This window comes from Nyctibius grandis, chromosome 3 (assembly GCF_013368605.1).
Source record: "Nyctibius grandis isolate bNycGra1 chromosome 3, bNycGra1.pri, whole genome shotgun sequence".
NCBI lineage: Eukaryota > Metazoa > Chordata > Aves > Nyctibiiformes > Nyctibiidae > Nyctibius > Nyctibius grandis.
In genome coordinates, this window is record NC_090660.1 from 69,138,961 (window position 1) to 69,163,469 (window position 24,509).

The 24,509-nt window shown below is 36.5% G+C and overlaps 1 protein-coding gene and 1 non-coding gene across 2 annotated transcripts in view; both read left to right on the plus strand.

Annotated features, from left to right (window-relative positions):
* LOC137661595 (lipoxygenase homology domain-containing protein 1-like) overlaps positions 1-24,509 on the plus strand; it is a 192,831-nt gene that overhangs the window by 122,009 nt on the left and 46,313 nt on the right. Inside the window, 8 exon segments of the mRNA XM_068397201.1 lie at positions 1,306-1,519; positions 2,880-3,070; positions 5,446-5,656; positions 15,409-15,560; positions 17,532-17,610; positions 19,216-19,347; positions 19,840-20,021; positions 21,049-21,135. Coding sequence (XP_068253302.1) covers positions 1,306-1,519; positions 2,880-3,070; positions 5,446-5,656; positions 15,409-15,560; positions 17,532-17,610; positions 19,216-19,347; positions 19,840-20,021; positions 21,049-21,135 — 1,248 coding nt within the window.
* LOC137661667 (U6 spliceosomal RNA) lies at positions 19,568-19,673 on the plus strand. The gene has a single exon (XR_011047891.1). It is a non-coding gene; the product is annotated as a U6 spliceosomal RNA (small nuclear RNA).

The window sequence follows — 24,509 nt, forward strand, 5'->3', positions numbered from 1 at the left end:
AATCAGTAATAAACTGAGAGAATTTCTAAATTTCATTTCAGCATATATCTCAGGGCTATGCCTATATACAGAAGATAGCATTCTACAATAATTATTTTAATTTACCTTCATGCACAGATTTATTTCCTAAAATGTCTTAATTTAAAAAGTTAATGATTTCTGCTTACAATCTGGCTATTGGGTCCTGACTATTGTTAGAAAAAAAAAGTCAATATTTTTGTCATATGAAAGTACTTTTAATATTAGTAGCAGGAAATCTACTTCTCCAATATTTTTATTTAAAAAGTATCAGGGGCAACACATAGGACTTTGGCAAGTACTACATTTTTGAGAGCTCAGTTTGCTAGTATCTTCTTTTTTAATTGTCTGGACATCTGGTTTAGTAAGTTCCCACTATTGAATTAATGTTTTATTGAGATGCTGGTGTTAATTATAATCCTGGACATTGCTGTTTAAACTCCAGTTGTTCATAACCTTGTTGACCTTTATAAGCTACCATGGAATCCATCTGGCCCTAGGCTGGGCCATATATACAACACCTAGCTTTCTTACAAAACAAGCAAGAATTTAGTGGCCCATATAGTTTCTTTCTTTGCATTTCACATTTTTCCTTATATTGTTGTTTTTGTTGTCCCTATTCGCATCCACTGATGCCTGTGTTTACTTCTCTTTTTTTCTTACTCTGCCTTCTCCATTCTGCTTCCCTTCCCACCTCCCATCTTTTGTTCAAATTGTTCTCCACCTTCATCTTAACTTCCTGCCTTCTGTTGCTTACTCCTTTCTCCATTTGCTGTTTCCACAATTATTTTCATTTTGTAAGAAAAACAAAAAGACAGGCTTTTCTGACTATTGGAGAAAAATTTAGAAGCTATCTTGGAGTGAATATACTCTTTTTAGATTTCAAAATTTTCTTTAGGACTGTTACTATATATCTAGGTTTGTATGATAAATCCTAGAAACTAGAATTACCCTGAAAGACAGAAATGTGATTAGAACCAAAATCTTGTCATAACCGTTTGACCGTCAGAACGTTGAGGTATGTGCATTTTGCTGTAATGTGAAATGACCCATATTGTCCAAAGATCAAATGAAGTTACAATGTATCATTAATGATGAATGTAGGATTCAGTGTTAGGTATAATCAGTGTGTGCTTTCTTAGATTCAGTGGGGAGATGTTATGTCAAATGTTAAAAAAAAAGACACAAATTTTAAATCCTCAGCTGAATCCAGGACTACACTTTCCCTGAAGTTCAAGCATATTTCATTGCAAACTCTGTTTTATTAAGTATTTCCCTTTTTTGCAGGTGGATTCGTTTTTGGTGGAAGCTGTTTCTCTGAGTCATTTGCAAAAAGTGGTCATAGGACATGATGGAGAAGGCTATGGGGCTGGGATGTACCTCAAGATGGTAACAGTCAAGGAATCGCAAGACTCAGACAAAGAATGGGTCTTCCCATGGTTGAACTGGCTTGATACTCATCTGGGGTTATGTGAGACTGTTTGTGAGATTGTAACAGTTGGTAAGCCCTTCTGCAAAACTGGCCTGCCTGTTTATATATTTTTTTTTTCAAATTTGGCTACAGCTCTTTTGGATATCCATAGTATCTTTCTTTTATTGAAAATGTGAATTTTCAGTTTGATCTTTATTATAGCAAAACCACATCTGGTAGGGTCAAAGTTAATAAAATTCCATCCTGTCAATGTGTTGTCTATGGAACACTCATCTTCTGAATTAAATTTAGCACATTGCAATGAAAGATTTAAAGCAATTTGGGATGTGTACTTCATGGGGAGAAATAGCTTATCTTTTATGCACTACTTTCAGGTACCTTAGGATCTCATTTGAAAACCAGAAAAAAGTTACTTTAGTGAAATGAGCCTAGTCTTTACCTGTGGTATTATTCCACAGCAAAAAGCAACAGTTGAGGCATTCTCAGTTTCTGCTCATTTCAAGCCTATTACTCCACAACTTGTGCAAATCTAAACCTGAATGTATTTGGTAAAAGAACACTTACAGCAGGACCTTTGGTCATTTAGAACTAGTAGAAAAGATTCTTTCTTTCAGTCCTGTGAAAACAATTCCATGTAAAGTAAACGAGCTACAAAATTTTGCCGAGACGGAGTAAGACAGCTTAAAAACATAAGGTGCCCAAGATAGATATACAGGTATTCAGCTGTGTGTTTTTTCTGAGTTGTAGAAAGTATATTTTACTGAGCTGTTCCTTTCCCTTAAACCATTTTCATTTCCTATAGAACGGTTAAAATAGACTGAAAATTAAGCACAACAGCAATTAATGAAGAAAAAGAGAGGGAGAGAGTAATATTGATCTTCTGAGGATCCGGCAAATATTTTTGTGTGTTTATTATAGGTTTACGTGTCAGTCTCGCACTATTACAGCACATGTTATATTGCTAGGTAAGATCTAGTTACAAGTGGAGTTCATGGATATTATTCATTTTGCATTAGGTGCCTACTTGGTACAGAATGGCTGGTGCTTCTAAATGATAAAGTGGTTTTAGTAGCATTGATTGCTTTTTTAAGAACAGTTAATTAGAACTCTAAAAGGTGACTGAATGTTCTCTTAGTAATTACTTCTAAACATGACAAGGAAAATACCTTGGCATCAAGAAAATACCTCGGCATCAAGAAAATACCTCTGAAACTAAATGTTAAACACAGAAAGAACATTAAGCTGTTAAATTCTTGGCAAAAAATATAATAAAGGCATTGATGTGTTATTCTTAGTGAACTGTTGCTACAGATACAACATAACCTGCAAATAGAGCTTTGTTTGTGTACCATAAAGGCTACGATCCTGTTATATTATGCCATTCTTTCATGCTGTTATCTTTCCTCTGTCTCTGTGATCATTTCTAAAGGTAGAAGATTGATTTCTAGTCCTAAACTGCCTGAAATCAACATGAAGTCATCAGGTCTCTGGATAATGGACATCACTGGATCTGACTTGAGCAATGAAGAGGATCCAATATGCCTTTCTTTTTTCTTCTATGGCAACTTGAGTCACAAAAAGTTGCCACTTCAAGTTACAGGAAAAGCAATTCAGATCAAAGTAAATCCACCTTTCTCTGTTGAAAGAAAAGCGTAAGAATCACGTAACCAATAGCCCACTTAATTCTAAGATAAATTGTTTCTTTAAATTAAACCACCAAATTGATTTTTAAGTCTTCTGTGTAGTTTGGCCCAGGTCATAATTTTTGTTTGTAGGTAGTAACACTGTCACTTGAACAGTAGTTTTTGAATAAGCAGATTCTCCCAATGTCTCATATTGAGAATGCTTAAGTGAGTGAATTGGTCCCTCGGTGCATGTCACACTGCAGGTACTGATTTACGGGTTTTGTTGATTTCACAAAAGCAAGTAATTTGCAAACATGCAATATGTCATGGAATACTATAGAGCTTTTGGGGCTGATGATGGAGAAGAAGGAAGAATCATAAATGAGACAAAACTTACACAAAGTTCATTTTTCTCTTTCACCTAATTTATTCGTCCCTGCCACCAAGTTCCTTCGGGTAACTGCTTTTTCTTGCATGGTTTCTCTCTTTTTTTGCCTGTCGTTATCACTTTCTTTTTCCTCTTGATCAGCTCCTTCTTACCCACAATTTTTCTCCTTTATTCAGTTCTTCTGCCCTTCCATCATTTGTCTTCTCTTCCTCCTATTACCCATTAACTGAAATATTAACAAGTGTCTGAGGTCCACTTTCACTGAATTGTAGCTTGCTTCTTTTCCCAATGCTCTTACTTCCCTCTTGTAGCTATAATTCGTTCCCAGTGCCAACACTGTGTTACTCTTACACTTTCTGGTTTTGCTCTCCATGAAAGATAAGTTCAGTAGAATTTGGAACTGACCTGAGGGTAAACACTGCAGACGCCTCCTCTGGGTCAGGAGATCCCTGAGCCACAAAGTGCTGGAAGATAGGACAATTTTCAAGGGACGTGTGACTATTACTTATCCTGTTCTTGTACTGCTTGTTTCATCCTTCTGTTGTCCTTTGTGGGTTTTGAGGAAATGGTTGATCCTTGTGAGAAAACTGGAAGTTTTAACCTTGTTTGTTCCTCAGTCTTTGTTTTAACCTTGATCGGTTCATCCTGCAGCTCTAGAAACAAATATAAGGCAGGACTGAGGGAATGAGAGCAAGCGGGCAGACAGGGAAGTGGGAACTTCACAAGCCAGCTTTGCATCAGAGAAGTATGTCCATTAAGCCACATCCTGAAAGATGTTTATTCAGGATTGACTGCTGGAACTGCGGAAGCAGGTAGCAAGGGAAAATCAGGGGAAAAAAAAGGGGTGAAGAGAGCCCTGGCAAAAAGCCCAAAGAGTGCGTGAAAATATGTTACTTTTCATTTTGGGCTTCATCAGAAAGCAGCCTTGGAGTTGTGAATAAAGAAACTGTCTCTTGTTTCTTCTTCCTACTAGTCAGGTAAAGTGAGCTTAATGATTGAGCTCCAGAAATAATTGGCTGTTTTTTGATCTTCATCTTTTCTTTAATGAAAGAGGAACTAAGCAGACTAGCCTAGGCCATAAACATGATCCAAAATGAGGAGTACCCAGAAGGCTTTCCTAAGTTATTTCCAATAATCTCTGGTAAATATAAAGAAATAGTATGAAACTGGAAGTTTCATACTCAGAAACTTTAGCCCTCTCAGAGGAAAGGCTGAAGTCAGGTCACATGCACTTCTGCTAGCTGGGCAGTATTTGAAATGAAAGAGCAGGGGAAAGAATATAAGAAGTAGAGAACAGGAAAAGGAAAAGACAACTTGTGTTTTCTCCCTTCTTCTTCTCTTACATGGAAAAATTATTGGTTTAAAAACAATAATTATAGTTATCTAAGGCCTCCTCTACTTTAACTTAGTCAAGCAAAGGTATGTCATAGAGATGCTGTACTATCCCCAGTAGAAGATGTTTTCTCAAGCATGAATGCAAGAAAAGGAAGATTTTGATGGACACATTCTATATGAAAACATGATGTACAGTGAAGATGGAGGATCTCTTGGATGTTTCCTCAAAATTTGATTAATTTTCCTTTAAATTTATTGTTAATTGCACCATTTTTATATTACAAGCTGTAAGAAATATTTCTAACAGTGTTTAAAATTTTTAGAACTGACTAAAGCTTCCATGCCTGCAAATAGTCTACTGAATCATTGTAATATATATGAACACTGTGCCTTGTTCTGTATACAAGTTTCAGCAGTGACTGCCATCACTTTTTCCCCAATATCAAACCTCAAGCATTCCATCTCCTCATTCATGTTAGTAAATCCATTTTGTATTGATTAGAAAGGGGAAAAATACTAACAGTTATAAATTTGCCCCAATTCTTTAACTACTGAAGTTTGTTCAACTGTTGCATGCAGCTGTCAACTACATTTGATCTGGCACAATTAGAATGAGATCCATTCATCTTCTCTTTTTCCTCACATAGGATGAACTGGCAGATATTGGCTCAATATACAAAGTTCAGGTAACTGGCCCACATAGCAAGCTAAAACAGCCATGGCACTTAGATTTATTGCATATGAAGAACACAGGCACAAAGGAAGAGATGTATTTAGCTTTTGACTGCTGGTTCAACCCTAATGAAGACAAATGTGTGGAACTGCCAGCTCTCTATGCAGATCAGGAGCCTTTGCCTGGTAAGCTAAGTCTTTTTTTGTTACTGGGGTCAGGATCTGTCACTGGAATACCAGTATATCTCTTTTGGGTCTAAAATACTACGTGAGGATTTCCACAAGAATTTGATGTTAAGGAATATGATGGTTTTTGCACACACATTTATCACAAAAGAAAGCTGAGAAAACAGAATCATTGATATCAGGATTATGACAGATGCTGTAACTGCTGCCACCAAACATAGGATTTGGCTTCTTTCATATTAGATGATGCTCCAGTTTTAGCTCTTGATTATTATACCTTCAAATTAACGCTATGCGAGCTGAAGATGTGTACAAAATATCATCTACTGTGTCGTATTACCTGAATCTTGCTATTCACAAAGAATTGTATGTGACCTAGAAACATAGTAGATTTTTTAAGAATGAAAGAATTTCAAAGAACCCCTACAAAACAGAGATAGAATTTTTAAAATGTGTTGCAATGAGCCAGCAAAGAGATATCCAAGAATTTCAATTGCATTAGTATTTTATTGATGTTGACGAGAAATTTATAGCACAGCAAGTAATATCCTGCAAAAATATATACTGTTGCATGTTTCTCTGCTGTTAGTAACACATGTGAATTGTATGATGTCAGAGAGATAATAAAGTGATTTCTCCCAACCCTCTACGAATATGGAGAAGAACAATCAATTGCATGCAGAAAACTTGATCACTAGCTATTTAAGAACAGGCTTTCCATCTATCCAGCTCATTAGAATAAAGAGGATTGATGGGCATAGTAAAGATCATATATTGAAGCTTTTAGTGACAGTTAAGAGGTTTATTGCTAGAGGCTATAGTACAAAGAGTGTTCTGCTTAAACAGAAACTAATAGAAAAAGATGGAAGCGGCCCAGAAAAAGGAATAAAGTATTCCATGTGAACTTCTGCACACTATTCTCTAAGGAGATTTTCCTAAATATTTCATCCCATTTAAAGTTAAAACTTGAACAAATAAAACACTGAAGACCTTTTAAATCTCTAGTTTTGTGTGGGTTTGCATAATTTTAAACAATTAGTAGCCTTGTATTCATTTACTGCAAAAAATTTATTATTTTAGGGTTTTGATCTGTCAGATTCAAAATAACATTGGATGTTGGATGTAATATATGCAGGATGTACAATGCTGAATATAGTAAATCTAGAGCTTGTTAAAAAGCTCTATTTCCCCAATTTATTTATGAACGATCGGGGAAAATTATAAGTGTTGGTAATTATTTTCAGAATTCAAAATAGTTAAATGTTTAACTACATATAAAAACTCCAGAAATCCAAACAAAAAAGTTTTCTAGAATGCACACCTCAAAGCCTCTATTATGCTAACAACCAAATGGAGATAGTCAGACAAGATTATCCTGATTTGTAAAGCAATTCAGTTTTGAGGTATATTATAAAGTTAAGGTGTTTTTCTTGGAAAATTTCTCAGAAAAAGATGTGTATATACTCTCCCTCAAAAATTATTCCATAGATAGGTAGTAGCCACTAACCTAGGAAGTGTCTTACAAACCATTTTGTGGAGTCCAGTGATCTACAACTGAAAGTGTTAATATCAGTTTTATTCTTTGCAGCCCCAATACTAATTCAGTCTAAAATTTCTGTCAGCTTCTTCCTTGTGTTCCAGTTTGATTACTAGAGAAAAAAAATCATTTTTATGTGTTTGCTCTCATTATTTCTTTGAAAGAGACATCCATTTATGGAGATGTCTTTAATGAATGTCTTGATAGAATAAATTCAAATAAAAACAAAAGAACAATTTTGAATTATATTGATCATTGCTATCCCAGACAAAGCAAACAACAGTTACATAACTTTGTAGGAAGCAAAGTAAATGCTAAAAACTAAGCATCCAAATAAACAGTAACCTTTTATCAGTAATGTCAGTTGCCCGGTTGTAACGAAGGCCATGCTAACATAATTACTTCTGTTCTAAACTAAGTGTTTCCATGAGATTTTGCAAGGCAAAAATACATATCTATGCTAATCTGGAAACTTAAGAAAAACTGCAAGTCCTTTGTTAAAAGCAGTCGCCACTCCCAATTTTTTCCTGCATCTACAAACACATTTGTTCCATGTGTTTTCACCTCTTTCTGAGCTCTAATGTATCCTCTGTCCACGTCTCCTGCATATTCCACCTCATCTGGTGTGGCATGAGGATGATTTTTCATGCCCAGTAAATCCCATCACATTTATCAGCTATCATTGAATGTATTTTTAATAATTAAAACCAACCAACCAACCAAAAAATAAGAAAAATTTAAACATGAATCTCTGAAATTGCTGTTTCTTCTATCTGTAGAAATATTTCTTCTTAAAAGTGAGTGCCCAAGCCCAGACTATAGGTAACTCCCTAGATACAATTATATTTAAAAACAAGGTCAAATGATTCTATGATATAGAGTCATAGAATGGTTTCAGTTGGAAGGGACCTTAAACATCATCTAGTTCCAGATGGGCAGGGACGCCTTTCCACTAGACCAGGTTGCTCAAAGCCTCATCCAATCTGGCCTTGAACATTGCCAGGGAGGGGGCATCCACAACTTCTCTGGGCAACCTGTTCCAGTGACTCACCACTCTCATAGGAAAGAATTTCTTCCTAATGTCTAACCGACACCTACCCTCTTTCAGTTTAAAACTGTTCCCCCTCATACTATCACTACTTGCGCTTGTAAGAAGTCCCTCTCCAGCTTTCCTGTAGGCCCCCTTCAGGTACTGGAAGGCTGCTAGAAGGTCTCCCTGGAGCCTTCTCTTCTCCAAGCTGAACAACCCCAACTCTCTCAGCCTCTCTTCATAGGAGAGGTGCTCCAGCCCTCTGATCATCTTCGTGGCCCTCCTCTGGACTCATTCCAACAGCTCCATGTCCTTCTTATGTTGGGGGCTCCAGAGCTGAACGCAGTACTTCAGGTAGGGTCTCAGAGTGCGGAGTAGAGGTGTAGAATCACCTCCCTTGACCTGCTGGCCACTCTGCTTTTGATGCAGCCCAGGATACAGTTGGCCTTCTGGGCTGCGAGCGCACATTGCCGGCTCATGTTGAGCTGCTTTCTCATCAACCATCACCCCCAAGTCTTTCTCCTTAGGGCTGCTCTCAATCCATTCTCTGCCCAGCCTGTATTTATGCTTGGGATTGCCCCGACCCACATGCAGGACCTTGCACTTGGCCTTGTTGAACTTCACGAGGTTCAACAAGATTCTATTGCATAATTTCATTAGGTTCTGTGGGATTATCTCAGAGCTGAATTTGTATTCTATATATCAGCTGGTACCACAGAAGCAAATAATTTTTTTTATTTCTTTGCTTTAGTCTGTTCATCCTAGTGTTTGTGAGCACATTATTTCAGTCTAACTGTATCATGGGACAAATTATTTATCATGCACATTTTTAGACTGCGGATCAAAAGACATTGATTAATTTTTTATTATGAATTCTGTGATAATTCTGTGATAATTCTGTGCTGGACATTGATGTCCATATTAACACACTGGCACAAAGTCATTGCACACAATAACCATTAACGTTTTAGAAATTCTTGCTGTTAGACTCCGTATTTCTTGACGATTTCGAGGTAATTTCTTGTTGATTTTTAGAATGCTATTATTTGTGACTGCAGCTGAAGGCATGTATCAGGAGTTATACAGCAATAGGAGCTGTTTGAAGCTACAATAAGAACTTTGCAATATGTAGCTGTCAAAGTAACTACCGAAGATCAGTGTTACCTTCTCTTTATTCAAGGATTTTTAACACCAGTTGTGAACTGGCCTCTTCTGGCTGACATTAGGCTTCTGTGACACAAATAAAGTGTTTTTGTATGGAGTCTACCGACATCCTGCTCCTCCTCCCTCCCCCAGTCAAGTCTGTTAAGATAAGAACTTGAAGGGTTTAAGTGCTTAACGTCTGTAGTAAGAAACATCTGTATTAACAAACATATTGATCTTTATTAAAAATCTCCCAGCTTTATGTTTAAATATGTTAGTTAAAAATATTAACTATTTTTATAGTTAATAGATAAAGTATATCATTTCCACTCCTTTGTTAATCACAATAGATCATTATTATGTAGTAGTGTACCATGATGTGTTCGATCATGAAGTAGTCGCTCACTGCATGATACTTAACTCTTCCAGATACAATTCAGTCCAGAAGCTCATATTTATCAAATAAGTCATTTTTCGTTAAAGTTAATGGTAAGTCTCATGTTATCTTCCAAATGAAAGTAGTTTAGAGATGCTTCAGCTAATGTAGTCTTTTGACTTATTAGGCTTATTAACTCAAGTATGGCACCAAACTAGCATGAACCAGACTGGCTCAGGTGTAGAGCTGGTGAAGTGAATCATGCTGTTCTGCTTACATTTACTGATTCAAATTCCTGCTCACTCAGGTATCTTTCTACCACACTCTGTTGCGTAGGTTAGATGAACCCTGTATTTTTCACTAGATTAATAAGATCAGATACTCAACTGGCATAAACTGATTTGCTCCACTGTCTTAAGTATATTAGCTGTGTGGCTATATCAACTGAGGATCTTGTCCCAAACCTTTATTTTCACAGAAAGGATGATTTTAATTTTTTGAGACTTCTTATGTGATAAATTAGCAGGGTTAGACATCAAATTTAGTTTTCCACATTTTTTTTGCCATAGAACCAAATGAATGTTTAAAAAATATCCCTACCTACTCTACTCATCTTTGATTCTTGGTTGCCTAACATTCATTTAAAAACAAAACTGATTCAATGGGGAATTATGACAATAATCTCAGGAATACTCATTCCCCATATTGCCTTTTTCTACGTATTTTACTATTTTGTAGAGTAGAATTTTTGCAGAAGCCTATGAAAAATAGTCCCTGTCAGCTATATCCAAGAGCTCTGAAATACAGCAGCCTACCCTGCCGCATTTGCATTCTCATCCCTACCATCTTATATTTCCATGGAGAACCTGACAATCTGCAGAGAAAAGCAGAAAGAGAAAAGGTCTTGAGAGCTCCAACAGGAGGAGTTCATTTGGTAATTCATTTCGACAGCTTTTTTTACTGTTTCCCCCCTGTTGGAAAAATTACCTGCATTGCCTGATTTCATTACAAAGCTAAAATCACAATGGTGTAAAAGGTTTAACTATACCTCTGACATTCAGAAAGGATGTGAATGTATCATTTAAACTGTTGTCACGGTTTAAAGCTGGGCTGGCGATTAAACCTGCGGCAGATGCCCTCTGTTATTCCCCCCCCCTCCCCCCAGAGGGAAAGGGAAAAGGGAGAGAGACTTCCGGGTTGGAAAATTAAAACAGTTTTAATAAACTCTAATAATGAAAAAAAAGTATAATAATAATAATAGAAATAATCAAATATATACAAATATATATACAAAACCAAGATTGAGCTCCCCTGAAGTCAGCCACGTCACCACCGGCACTGCAGGGCAGGCTCCGGGAAGGCCCAGACTGGGCCTAGCGATGGTCGAGAGCTGGATTCAGGAACGCACGGATCGGGATCGGGGGCAGCAGGAAAACAGAAGGAGTCCTCCCTGGACACCGGCCATAGCAGAAAGAGAGTGAGACCCTCATGATCCCCCCACTTTATACCGAGAATGACGTGTATGGGATGGAATACCCTCGTTGGTCAATTTTGGGTCACCTGCCCTGTCCGCTCCCCCCTGCAGCTGCGACCCCCCTTCGGCTCTTCACTCGTAAGCAGTGAGGAATTCAGCAGTGACCTTGGTTTCTCTCAAGAACAAGTACAGCAAGAGCCTTTCTGCACAACATCCCTACCGGTGCCTCAGTGATAACTACAAACTTCGAGCGTTATCAGTCCTGGAAGCAGACACAGTCCGCAAAAACATGCAGTTAGTTTCAGAAAGTGCAGTTACTTAGAGGAGACTTAGCTGAAAGTAAAAATCACTGAAAGGAAAATCGGCCTGGTTTAGGCCAAACCAGGACAACTGTTCACCCTTGAAAGGCTGTTGAGAGTTCTGTGGACAAATGTTACTGAATTATTACAATAAAGGATATTTCAATACATAGTACATAGTAAATTCAACAACAGCAAAAAAAGGCAAATTCAAAGCAATACTTTCTGTCCTATCTTTAATTCATGGGTTTTTTTCCCCTTTTTAATGAGCATTAGGTGATCACTGTCAGTTTCACTCTGTGTTGGCTTACATCTGAGGCAGAGCTTTTATGAATAGGATTGGGAAGAGACAAAGACTGGCAAGGCTGAATAGAACATCTTATTTTAGTGGATTTTTGTTGTTGGGGTATGTCGTTCATGTGATAGTGCGAATGGTCCTAAACTCACCCTAAGAACCTTCACCCCATTTCCCAGCATCTCTTTTGTGTTATGTCTTCCTTCATAGGGGTTACTTTGCATATTTTTGTTTCACTTATATAGTGTAAGTCCTTTCTCTGATCCAAAACCTTTGAAAATTAATGGGAAATACTTGCTCTGACTACACTAAGCTTTAAATTATGCATCAATAGATTCAGCAGATTCAGCTGAAAATACTGACTCAGCAAAAACATTAGCTCTGTTTCTCATTTTCAGTGTGTATCCCACAGCTAAGCTCGTGATTAAGTATATTAATGATTCTGGACAAATGCAGTAAAGATAATTGTGAGCACTGTGATTTCTAATGCATCCTACATGAGTGATCAGATCTGCAGATCAAACTCTTCTGATCTTATTCACGAAAGTATCCTTTTGACTTCAATGAATCTGCTTATATGACCAAGGTATATAGGCAAGGCAACACTCTAGATGAATAACACAGAGTCTTACCTTCATATTCTAACTCCTCTAAAAGCAAAAATCCCATTAGCTAAATGCCAAAGAGTCATCTGGACAGCTCATCGACTTTCAATTATCTGAATCTCCAGCAAGAGCAAGGGTGTCGCTACACTGACTTTAATGCAGTTGTCTTTCACCTGGCAGTGCATATTTAAGTGCCTTGAAGAAAGGGATGAGATACATTAGGGCCTCAGTCTAGGAAAACTCTTGGTTTACCTCTTATCATCAAACAGGAACGATGTTGTGAATTACGAGTACTTTCCCAGCTCTTGGTTTAAATGATTTAAAAAAAAAATCCCAGGTGAAGTCCCTGAAGTAAAGTAAATAGTGCTGCAGTGAAATAAAGTTACTTTTCAGAAAACAGGTTTTCTCAGATGTCATCCCCATGTAGTAAAAGATGAAGAGAAACAAAGACATTTCAGAAGTTTACTGCAAAGAGCACACCTTTATTAGTGGCCTGATACAGCCCTTATTATTTAACGAATCCCTTTAGGTATTAAATTTTCAATTAGTATGCAAACCTACCCTTTAGGACCCTTGTTCCAGTGATGTGACCTTTTCTATTTTAGACATACAAAGAAATAGCTATATCAGGTATCACAATATTTGAATTCAGGCCTTTTGTTATAACACTCAGCATGAATAGCACCAACTTGTGAAAAGAGCTGTAAGAAAAGCTTAAAAATAAATATCCTCAGAACACTCTTTTTTTCTCCCTGTTTTCCTATCACCTACGCATGAAAATAAATGACAGCCTTAGCTTCTGGGTTCTAACAATCATTCTCAAACCTACCAGAAATTTCTCATAATTATATCTTTTTAAAGGATGCACAGTTTTGCTAAATTGGGCCATTTCTATCTTGGAATAAATTTGGTTTAAGAAGCAAACTGTACTGAAAATATCAGATGTTTCCAGGATCTAAACTCAGATATTTGTGTATCCTGTGATGTATTTTAGACTGGAATATGTATTTCAGACTTGAATAATGTGTATTTCAGTGCTTTCTGGCTTATATTGTTAATTGTGAGACTGAAAGTGCTTCTTATTTGCTCCTTGATTTCACGTCCGTCTAAAGCACCATGCTTCTTTGCACACATGCGTTTCCTGGGAAAGCAAGCGTTGTACAGCCAGCCAGGTCCCAGGTAGGAACAAGTGGCAGAGTGAGACTGGAGGACTTTCTCCAGTACGTAATAGTCCTGATGTTGTCTATATCTGCTTTACTGTGCCAGTGATGAAGGCTCTGGGATTTGGGGCAAAATAGTTTGGAGTAGTCAAAGATAGCTTAGTACTTGTAAAATGTTGGATTTTAAGGGTGCTCAGTCCTTAAAAAAAAATCAGTCTTGAAGCTTGTGACACAAAAGTTCAAGAGATAATATATGCATTCTTGATTACATTCTTGGTGTGTGTGCATTGCTTATTACTCACATCCTGAATATGACTTTGCATTCTACAGTGGATAAAAATGGTTTCCTCTTCCTGAAAAATATTAGAAAGATGTGTTTTACAAACCTGTATTGCTGCAAGATAATAGCTTTTTTTTTGTTAGGCCGAAGTAATTATGCTTGTGGTTGGAAGCAGAGGAACATTCAGACCATCTAAGTTCAGACTAACCTTTAGTGTCTATCCCTAGAGTATATGGGAACCCACCATAGGTGTTTTCTACAATACTTGCCTTTCCCTGCTGACTACATAAGGATCATATTCCTAATATAGCCAGCAAAGTTAGATTCCTGAAGTGACAGCAACAACATTATACAAATGAGCACAGGTTTATTATTGTAATCTGAGTAAGAGCAGACTTACAACACTAGGTGGGAAAAAAAACAGCCCAAAAAAACCCCCTTCTGATTTTTCCTGGGCTCCTTGTTAAAATGATGCAAATAACCATGAATACTGAGATTGTGACCTGCTTCTGTTCAAGTGTTTCCTTGTACCTTGTTTCCGTGATAAAATTGTGGGCTAAAATAGGTCATTTAAAAAGTGAACATAGGATTTTTTCCCTGAAGTTTCTTTGGAATTAATGCAATCTGGTCTCATCTGCATCACTCCCCTGTATATTGTGTCATAAAGAGGCAAGGAAGCAGAAGCTCTCCATAGCGGCCACAGGTGTCTCTTCTAATTGCTATACTATGACCACAGCTGAGCAAATCAGGAATGCTTTCCCTTAAACTCAGATTTCACTTAGCTGATCTGTATATGTGGGTTATTATACAGTACATCAGAGGTTCTTTAGAGACTGATACAAAATATGAAGAGGTTTTTCTATTTATGTATTAAAGCTGATGAAAGAATTTTTATTTCGTTATTTCTGTTTCACATTAAGATGTTTTAGCTTCAAGAACATTGTGATAGTATTATAGTCTGACTAGTGAGAAAGCTTGATAGTCCTGATGTGTTCATTCTTTGGCAGATAATTACATGAGTTTAAAGCTTAAGACAATCAGGTCCCAGCTTTCTTCTAAGCCACTTTATAAGTGTAAGCTCCCATTTCATTTCAAGGAGAAAATGATACACACAGAGGGAAGGAAGGAACAAAGAAATATGAGTAAATAGTCTTAGAGAGCAGAACTTGGACTTTACAAAGAGCATGTAAATATGAAGTATTTCTCAGAAAGGGATTGCCTACATTAGGGGAAGGGGGCAGTGCACAGGAGATGCTTTGCCCCAAGCAGCAGCCAGTAGCACTGATTTTCTGGGAGTGGTGTCAGAGCAGAAAAAAATCTGTATTCTGCGGATTGCCAAACAGGGAGTTATGCAGCAGGAATGTGTTTTGGTTGTGTATGTCACCAGGACTGAAGAGACCTGAGCTCCCTGTTCTGTGGCACAGTAAGGGATTCAGGTGAAATTTGCAATGGTTTCTGCCAGGGATTGGTACATAATGCAGATGTCAGGCAAGAAGACAACGAACATTTTCTTTTGCTGACTTTTTGGTTTTGTATGTGTGTTTTTTCTGAAGTTGTGGAATATGCAATCCATTTGCACACGGGAGACTTGAAGAAAGCAGGTGCCACTGGTGAGGCCTATCTTCGTATACAAGGAGAAAAGAGTGACTCGGGGAAACGATGGCTTAACTCGAGAAACAGCCTGATCACTTTTGCTAGAGGGCAGGTAAAACAATGAGGAAAAATGTAACTGAATCTGTGAGTGTCTTTTTGTTAAAACTTATGTTTACATAAAACCTTTCATGGACAGAGTATCAAAAATACTAATGTTTTATACTCCATATAGACATAATTTTCTCTTGTAACTAAGAGGTGATTGTCTCCGTAGATAAAATGCTGCTTTTAAGCATCATCAGCATTGCATAACAGTGAAACAGTTAAGTTGATGAAGTAATTTTGAGTTGGACTAAATTTACTCTAAATGTTCTGTTTTAATATTGCAGACTTTTCAGGCCAGGAAGGTATCAGTGCTTTGTTAAAATATGCCTAATTGATAGAACTGATAACATTTCTGTAGAATATCTTGCCTTTGTACCTACTTTAGACCATGACCTTTTCTTGTTAACTTTCCTGAACACTAACGTCAGTGTTCCAAGAAGAGTTTTATTTTTTCATGGTTCAAATTCTTCCACCCACTTACTGCTTTTAAACATGGAAAACATATTCTTGCTTTTTGAGGCTTAAAGAGCTTTTCCTAGAAGAGTAATTCCTGGAGTAGTTATTGGCATAAGAACAAAGTAACTAAAACAAATTTCATATCAAAAGGAAATATCTATTTCAGATCAAAAGGAAATGTCTAGCTGATACTTTACTAGACCCTACTGTTTGCTCTGAGTTTAGTTTTGGAAGATTTTTTAATTTTTGTTTTAAGGGAATCATAAAATCATTGCAAAGTACATAGGAATCTTCTTTTGGAGAGGGCAGAAGGGAATATTTCATTGTTGTTAGCCAACCTAGATTACTTTGTTCTCTGATGTAGAAATCGAGAGAAATCTGTTTGCAATATGCTTCATTTATTCTTTAAATGTGCCTGTGTGTTTTATCTGGTTTTCTTTTAGTTTCTAAAGATTCTAGAAGACACAATGTTTTTTTTTTACGAAAGCCAAACAAAACCTTTGTTAGTCATTATGTCCTCTATATTCTTGAATTTTCTTTCTCCATTGTGGAAGGGAATATGTATGCCTAATGTCATGTTCATCAAGAACTGATAAAACTGCTAGCTCAGACTTCACAAAATAAATCTGAAAATAATAATGACAGGATAGTGGGGCTCATCTGGCTTAAAGGAGTAATGTAGGAAATTTTATATATTAATCTTTTTGGTGATATAGCTAATAGTTCTATATAATATATATTAAAGATAGTAGCTTGGAGAAATATAAATGGCAAGACTGCTTGCTACAATAGATAAGGCATCAGTACAGACTGACAGAGGGACTGATTCCTGTTTCTTTCAAAAAACTAAACTGTCCTGAGCTTTTTCTTTATTCTTTATTTTGTAAGAATGGATGTTAAATTTTCTTTAAGAATAAAACTTGTAGAGAAAAATATAAGAACAACACAACTGACTTCTGTGAATATTCGCTCCAGTGGAAATATAACTCATCTGCAAATTCACAACGATTTTTTCTGTATAACCCAGATTCTGTGTCAGTTCTTGAACGGGACTGTTCAGGAGGATAAATCCTTCATCCAAAACTCTAAAGGACTTTTCTATATCCTGGGCTATAGCACCTAATCTTCTCCTTATAGAAAAGATTTCGAGTAACAACTGTTTGGGTATTCATTCTCTCACAGTTTTCTTTACTCCAACTTGCCCTCAGTCCATGAAGGTACTAGAAATGAGCATTTTATTGCTAGTGTGTATATCTGATGTTTCCAAAATTACTTCCTATTAAATAGAGCAGCATTTTGAAATTAATAATTCATAATATTAACAGGATCAGAAAATATCAGTTATAGCGTGTAATGTTTAATTATGAACTCAAAGATAATGGAATGGCATAAATGAGATAAACTTGATTCCATTGAGATACAAAACGATGACCAGACACACAAGGCTAAACTGATAAATAGTCAAAAGCAGATACATATTAAATTTAACTAAAATATCATTTTGATTATTTTCATATTGCAGGTGGATATTTTCAAAATCAAAGCAGTATATCTTGGCAAGTTAAACCAAGTTCTTGTTGGATTTAAGAGTCTAAAAAAAGGTCAGCATTTTTTTCAGTTAACGTATGGCAATAATAATGTAGATTATCAGATTTAGGAGATCCTAGAACTTCAGAAATGTCTTGAATTTAAAATTAAAAATGACAAGTTTTTTTAAAAAATTCTAGAAAATTTGAAATTGCTCTCCATTTTTTGCTGTTTATAAGTTCTGTTGGACTATACATGCCAAGTATCCAGCTTGATTTTATTAAAATGTGCAAAGGTTTCCCAGTAAATGTTGTGACAATGTAAAACGGTAAAATTATATGTAAAACTTTTCTCCATAAAAGTTACTATGTATTTATGTGTACAGTCAACAAAGCTTTTATTTTTCAGGAAGCAATACGACATCATGCTTTTGTGCTTTTCGACATTTTTTTCTTCCTTTGCATTTTTAGATGATGGACATTTTCATTTTAAAAGAGATTTTTTTTTTCAGGGCTAAATGCTTCTAGGTAAAGATAAGAACAGAAAATCATTTCATCAGATTGGGAAGTGGAACACGGAAGAAAGGCTGTTCTGGCCTCATAGTTTTTTTCTTCTAACCCATGAGAAATATATTCTTTTTTAAAGGATTCTGTGTACATGAGGTTGAGTGGCAGATAAAAAGGCTGCACTTCCTGCAGCATTTTTTCTTGTCCTTCTTCTGACTCCACAGCAGCTGTTGGAGTTAAAGAAAATCACTTACTTCTTAAAAATAAATAGCAACATTAAGGAACATCATGAATTGATATTTTCTTCAATAATTTGGCTAAAATTTTGGCCCATTGTTTTTTAGAGGCAACAGAACAGAGATTCTACAGATATCCTACTTCTGCAGATAATGTTGATAATGGAGATAAGATTATTCCAGAGCATGATAAGCTGAGTCTCTTGTTCTTTTATCTGTATCAAAAAAGGAAGACTATAAGATGACTCTGTAGGTTAAACTCAGACTCAGAAAAACTGACTGAGAGACTATTTCTCATATATTTCCTAGATGGTAACATTAAAATGAATGATCAAACTTTCAGTGACTTGACAAAGACTTGGAGTATAACCAAGTTTACCAAGACTCAGAGGTCTGAGTCTTCAAATGCTTTGTTTCCAGAGAATCAATACAGTGGTCCCAAACAAGAGAAAACCTTCAGCTGAAATTTGTGCCTTATTAGACAGCACAGAACCTCACCAGAAAGAAAGTTGTGTGTTGAGTGGATTTTCTGATGGATAATGTGGTAGAAATCCTGATCGTTTTTCCTTTAGCACATTGATAATATGATTTCCTACGGGGGACTTCTTGTGTCTAGAGATCTCACACAGAAGCCTTTCCATCCTTTGGGACACTAATAGATCATTAAATCAAATCTATCCCTATGTTTAATTCACAAGATCTGTAAAAACTTTAAGACTTCTTCACTTTGTTGAATAGTTTGGAGTATAGGGGAACAGACAGAAACACGCATACAAACAGCCAATACATTTTCAGAAGTCTTTCTCTCTTAAGAAGTCTGGCAAAAGAAAACATTTTATTGATTTTTCTAAAGATAGAAACTTATGACTGCACACACAGAAAATTTAGTTGCTTACAAGGTATAAATTAATAATTTCTGTTTATTTTCAATCATCAGATGAATGGTTCTTGGAAAAAATTGTTATAAAAGAAGTCCTCTACCCTTTTTCTGCACATGTGTTTGTTCACAATGACTGGATCAATAAATGCTCCAAGAAAGATTTTGTAGAAGTGGCAATTCCACTCAAAGGTAATACCAGCAGACATGTCCTTCGTTTGCATGAATCACTACTGTATGGCAGTGCAGAACAGAGCCAGTACAAGGCTACTTCACAGTGTAGGAGGAACCGAACATTGGTACCCCCATGGTGAAGGGCGGGGTCTGGACCAAGATGAATCATGCCTTCTGTAAACAAGGAGGAAGAAATCATGCCTGGGATGGAGAAGATGGAAATGACAGTACTGAAAGAGTCTCCTCTGGAAGCACGTATCCTGTCCTTGGAACAATACAGAAAAGATAGGCATGGCCCCTGCATGAGTATGACATGAATTCCTAAAGCAGCTGACCTGGTTTTCTACACTTCCATAGGGCTAGAATGAGCAATGAGGGTTTTGCGGCTTTGTTGCCTGACTTGCCTGTGGTAGATCCAGCACTGCCAGGCAATGCAATCGTGTATCTTTTAGCTTATATTGTCTTATAACTTAGACACGGGCTCTGAACATATGATTGTTTTCATTGCAGAAACATCTGTGACATCTCTTCTCACAAAAAATTTTGATACTAAAAGCAGAGGACGATGGCAAACATGGGTGCACTGTACACAAGTGCCAGAAGATGTTCCTGACATTCAAGTTGTTGTATTTGGAAGAAAAGGGAAATCCCCTGCACAGAAAGTTCAGAATCTGAATGATAATCCATTTTTGGTTGGTTTCTTTTTTCACACAAATCTTACCAAATAGTTTCAGTAAAGTAAGAGTTGTAGCCAACATATGTGAAGTTGTATAGAATGAGTTTTTGCCAGAACTAATGTTTATACCTCTGTGTCTTAAACAAACAGCACTTGGAGAACTTCTCGCATGTGGCTAATACATATCACTTAGTAAAGCTCGCTTGAGCAAATGCCAACTTTGACATGAAAAGCCTCATTAACTTTGAATTAAGACTAGTAGGCCTTAATAGTGAGGCAATAAATAATGAAGCTATTCCATACTTCCTTTACATTCTACTTCTCAAACCTCAGCTAACCTGTTTTCACTACTTAGAAGCTGTGTCTCTCTACAACGAACTTGGGCCTGGGCAAACATAAATTCTGTAGTTTGCACATGAAGTTAATGGCAGCTTCTGGACAGGTGTGTAAACCTAGGTCACCCCTTTCAAAAGGTTTTAATTCTTAAACACGGGAAAAAAAGTCATTACCCATCTTTTGCAAAAAGGCAATATAAACATGACTTGCTTAACTGATGCAAGATGAAAAGCTACAAGCAGCAGCATATGATATGACTTATAGAAACCAGTCATCCTTTCTTTTGAGCACTAGAATAACTGAGAACAGAACCAATAGCCAGGGCTAAAAATCATCTTGAGTTCAAAATTTCAGTTCAAGTTTGAGAATAAAGATGTGATGGAGAGGAGGTAAATAGTGAAGCGAAAAGAATAGTAATATGAATTCAGCTTGGAAATAATAGAATCAGTTGTGCATTTCTTTGCTTTTCATATGTTGCCTTAGACTCTGCAGCCAATTCTTCCAGTTAAAAATAAACATAAATTATGATACAAATGTGAGTCCAAATTAACTTGCAATCTTAATGGGACTTCCTCACTGTAACATTAATGTCCTTGATGAGTATTTTTACCTATTTTACTTATCTTTTTACCTGGGCTTAAAGTATGCCATCCAAATTGTTGCACACAACGTATAGTTAATTTTTTTTTCTTTATTTTTTCTAACAGTTGACTGTTGGTGATATTGGAGATATAACAAAAGTTTCCTTTGTGTTACATGGTTCATGCTTGGGAAGAGGAATTAAACTTCACAAGGTATTCCAAATGCACCACATATAAACTTGTAATATTGTTCATAATACCAGTAAATATCTTTTGCTGAGAGACAGATTGTTAGCTTTGCTTTGCACCACACTAGCAAGGCCATGCATCTTTTGGCTCAGTTACCTGCTATCTACAGATGATTGCCTACGGCTTCCAGGTCTCTTTGTTGGCAGATCTACCTTGTTTGCGCCTGCCAAAGTGCATATAGCTACACCTATTCACTGATGTGCAGATCCATTCTGCATAGCTCATCCTGACGTAGAAGGCAGTGTTTTCTGCTGATGTTAGGAAATGTGAATCCCTGCATGGAAATACTGACGGTCTCCTGACACAGAGCAACCTACTTGTGGAAACTAATTAAGCTGATACTTCAGTATTTTATTCATAACAACACGGTCATCAGTGGGCCTTAAACATCTGATTATAGTTTAATATGTACTTAAGATCTCTCATAAAAAGGGATGGAGAAATGATTTAATGCTGTCAATCTTATGATTCAACCAGATTTTAAATGTATACCTTTCCCCAGGGTGAGTAGGAAGGTTGAATAGCAAGGTGTTGGGCCTGATAATACTTGGGCTTTGGGGACATACTTAAACTTGAAGGTTAATGCAAAGAAAAATCATGTCAATGAGCTCTGCCTGTAGGCAAGGGCCCAAAAAGCATTGTGGACAGAGCACTGAATTATTCTGAAGTAAGTATAAGAGTGTTTTTCTGAACTGGACCACACAGTACCTTGACCCTACTATGGATTTAAAAGATCAAAGGGTGATTCCCTAAATGAATAAACAGTCCAAAAACTGTTCTGTTGGGAAATGTTAGAGACAGCTTCATTCCAGGCTGAAATTTGAATGGGTTTATGGTACTCAAAGGAACATTAAGTCTGAGTTTATGAGCTCCTCTGAGGACAGAGGAGGAGTTTATCTTGTTCATATTTTCTCCCCAAACTTGTTTTTTGTCAGCTAATTTTGTAGTCTCAGTTTAGGCTACAATAATGGAAAGAATAGGTAAGCGAAATTAATTTATAATTTTAAATCCACATCTCCAGGCCATTGATAAAGCATTCCAGAAATATGTTGACACTACCCTCGCTATATCCATTGTGTGATTGTGTAAGATAAGATTTGAGCCTCCAGAACTGGTGGCTCACAACATGGCAGGAAATTCATAAATGTAATAATTTGCTTTCTGCTTTCTTTTCAAAGACAACCCTCTGCAAATGGCTAAATGATTTGTGTTCATACTTTTAAATACTTCAAATGTTATTTAATAATTGTTTTATTAGTAGCTATAAATTGTTGCAAAGTACAAGAAGTCAATAGATTGCTATAGACCTATGTAGTCTCTTCTACTGGTGCACTTAAAACCAACATAAGCCACAATAACATATACTGCTTGTGCCAGTAATATGCTTATAACATCTGTCACTCATTTATTAGTCTGTTTATAAATTATTTATACATGGAAGCATAATCTAAAATTAACAAGTTAGTTTTGCTTTAATAGGACTCTTACAGTGCAGTAAAAAATAGAGATGCTGTATTGAAATAGAAAGACTATGGGAGGCAGTCAGTATGTGTAAGCTCACTATGAATCAGTGGTCAAACCCAGCCCCAACTGAAAGAATTCCCTTCTTTTCTCTCTCCTTAAGTGAAAGAAATCATAGCTGAAGTTTCAGAAATTTCACAAAAACACAGATTACAGATGAAACTGCAAAGGCTAAAAAGGAGATAAAATCCCTACATTCCTTGGCTACTCTCTGGTTTCTCTATTCTGGTGTTTGCAGCAGCTTCAGAGTACCAGAGTTTTTCCTGTTATCTCCTACAGTTTTCTGCACACTTCTGAGGAAATTATACAATCTATCTTAGCTAAAATTTATGTCTTTTCTGTATCTTTTGAAGATTTATGTACGCTAGAATGAGTAGCTTTTTCTTGCTCAAAAATAGAGTTTCTGGGCCTCTCCAAAATAAAATACAAAATAATTTTTATTTTGTATAGAATATAGAAACACTATATGATTTGGCGATAAAGTGCACACTTAGATGTAATCTTACAACTAACAAGAATTTGTCAGGTACATTTTATTTTAAGGCCAAAGTCTGCATAAATTTACACATCTCATTTTTATGAGTCCACTTTCTGCAGGTCATCTGCCTGCATATGCAGGTAACCCTTAGTCTAATTTTAGTACAGATAAGAGTTTCTGATTCTTATTGATATTTAGTTAGAGATGTTTATATTGATAGAAGCTAGGGAGGATATTTTTGTATGACAAGAAGTTAGACATATAGTCTGAGAAACTTCAGCTAATGCACGTGCAAATACGGGTAAACAACTGGCTGCAATTTTAGTGGAATTCAATACTATCTAAAGAAAAACACTTTATTCAAGTAATTAATGGTTTAATTCTGAAAATGGTCATGGTGAATTGTTTACTTTCATCTGGAAGCTTTGTGCCTGATCTTGTGAAGCACTAGGCACAAAGCAGATGCAGGAACAGAAAATGTTCGGTAATTACATTTCTAGGAACTCAAGGGCAAGATAGTCTGGCAAAATTTTTACGAGTAAAACTGTCAAATTCCTAAAGATTTCAATTATATAATTCAATTATATAAATATTTATGCATTTCAAAGCTTGCACTTAAAGCCTACGTAAGGAAATCTGCACTCAGGATTTCCAAACAGTGGTATGTGCATCCTGTACAATGAGCCACAAGCTTTTGTTGCTGCCGCTGGTGTCGGTAGTGGTAATAAGTCACCACAGTAATTTTGGGATTCCCTGCCTAAGAATTTCAATTACTTAATGTCCTGATGAAATTCAATGTTTGTTTCATTTTGTTTTGTTTTTAATGTCTTGGATATAATATTTCTATACAAAGAGATTCTAAAGGCTGAAGAAACCATTTCTGCAAACTTGTAGTCATTAGTTATGTATCAAGTTCAATCCTGCATATAATAGTTACCAGAAATGTTTCTGCGTATGCTTGATAGTTTGTCATTCTGTATTCTATAACCTGATCTAGTATAAAGTTCACGATCTGAGTTGCCCTTCTGTGAATCTGATCTCCATGTTGAATGTCTCAGTAGCTAGGATAGGTGGGCTCCCAAGGCTGTGCTTCCTCAGTTGGTTTGGAGGTTCTAAGTTCACAAATTTGGAACCTAATTTGTTCAGTCTCTGCTGAGTATTTAAAGTCTGGTGGAATGAAGCTGGACCTAAGCTCGCACCTTCTGTTGGAATTCATTCTTTAAATAACTTATTTCCACAGGGACCCCCGAAGGCCACTGGACACTTAACTTCTGCCAACTTTGAAAATCCTAGCTGAGATATAGCAAGTCACATGTAAACAAATAAAAAGCAGCAAAAA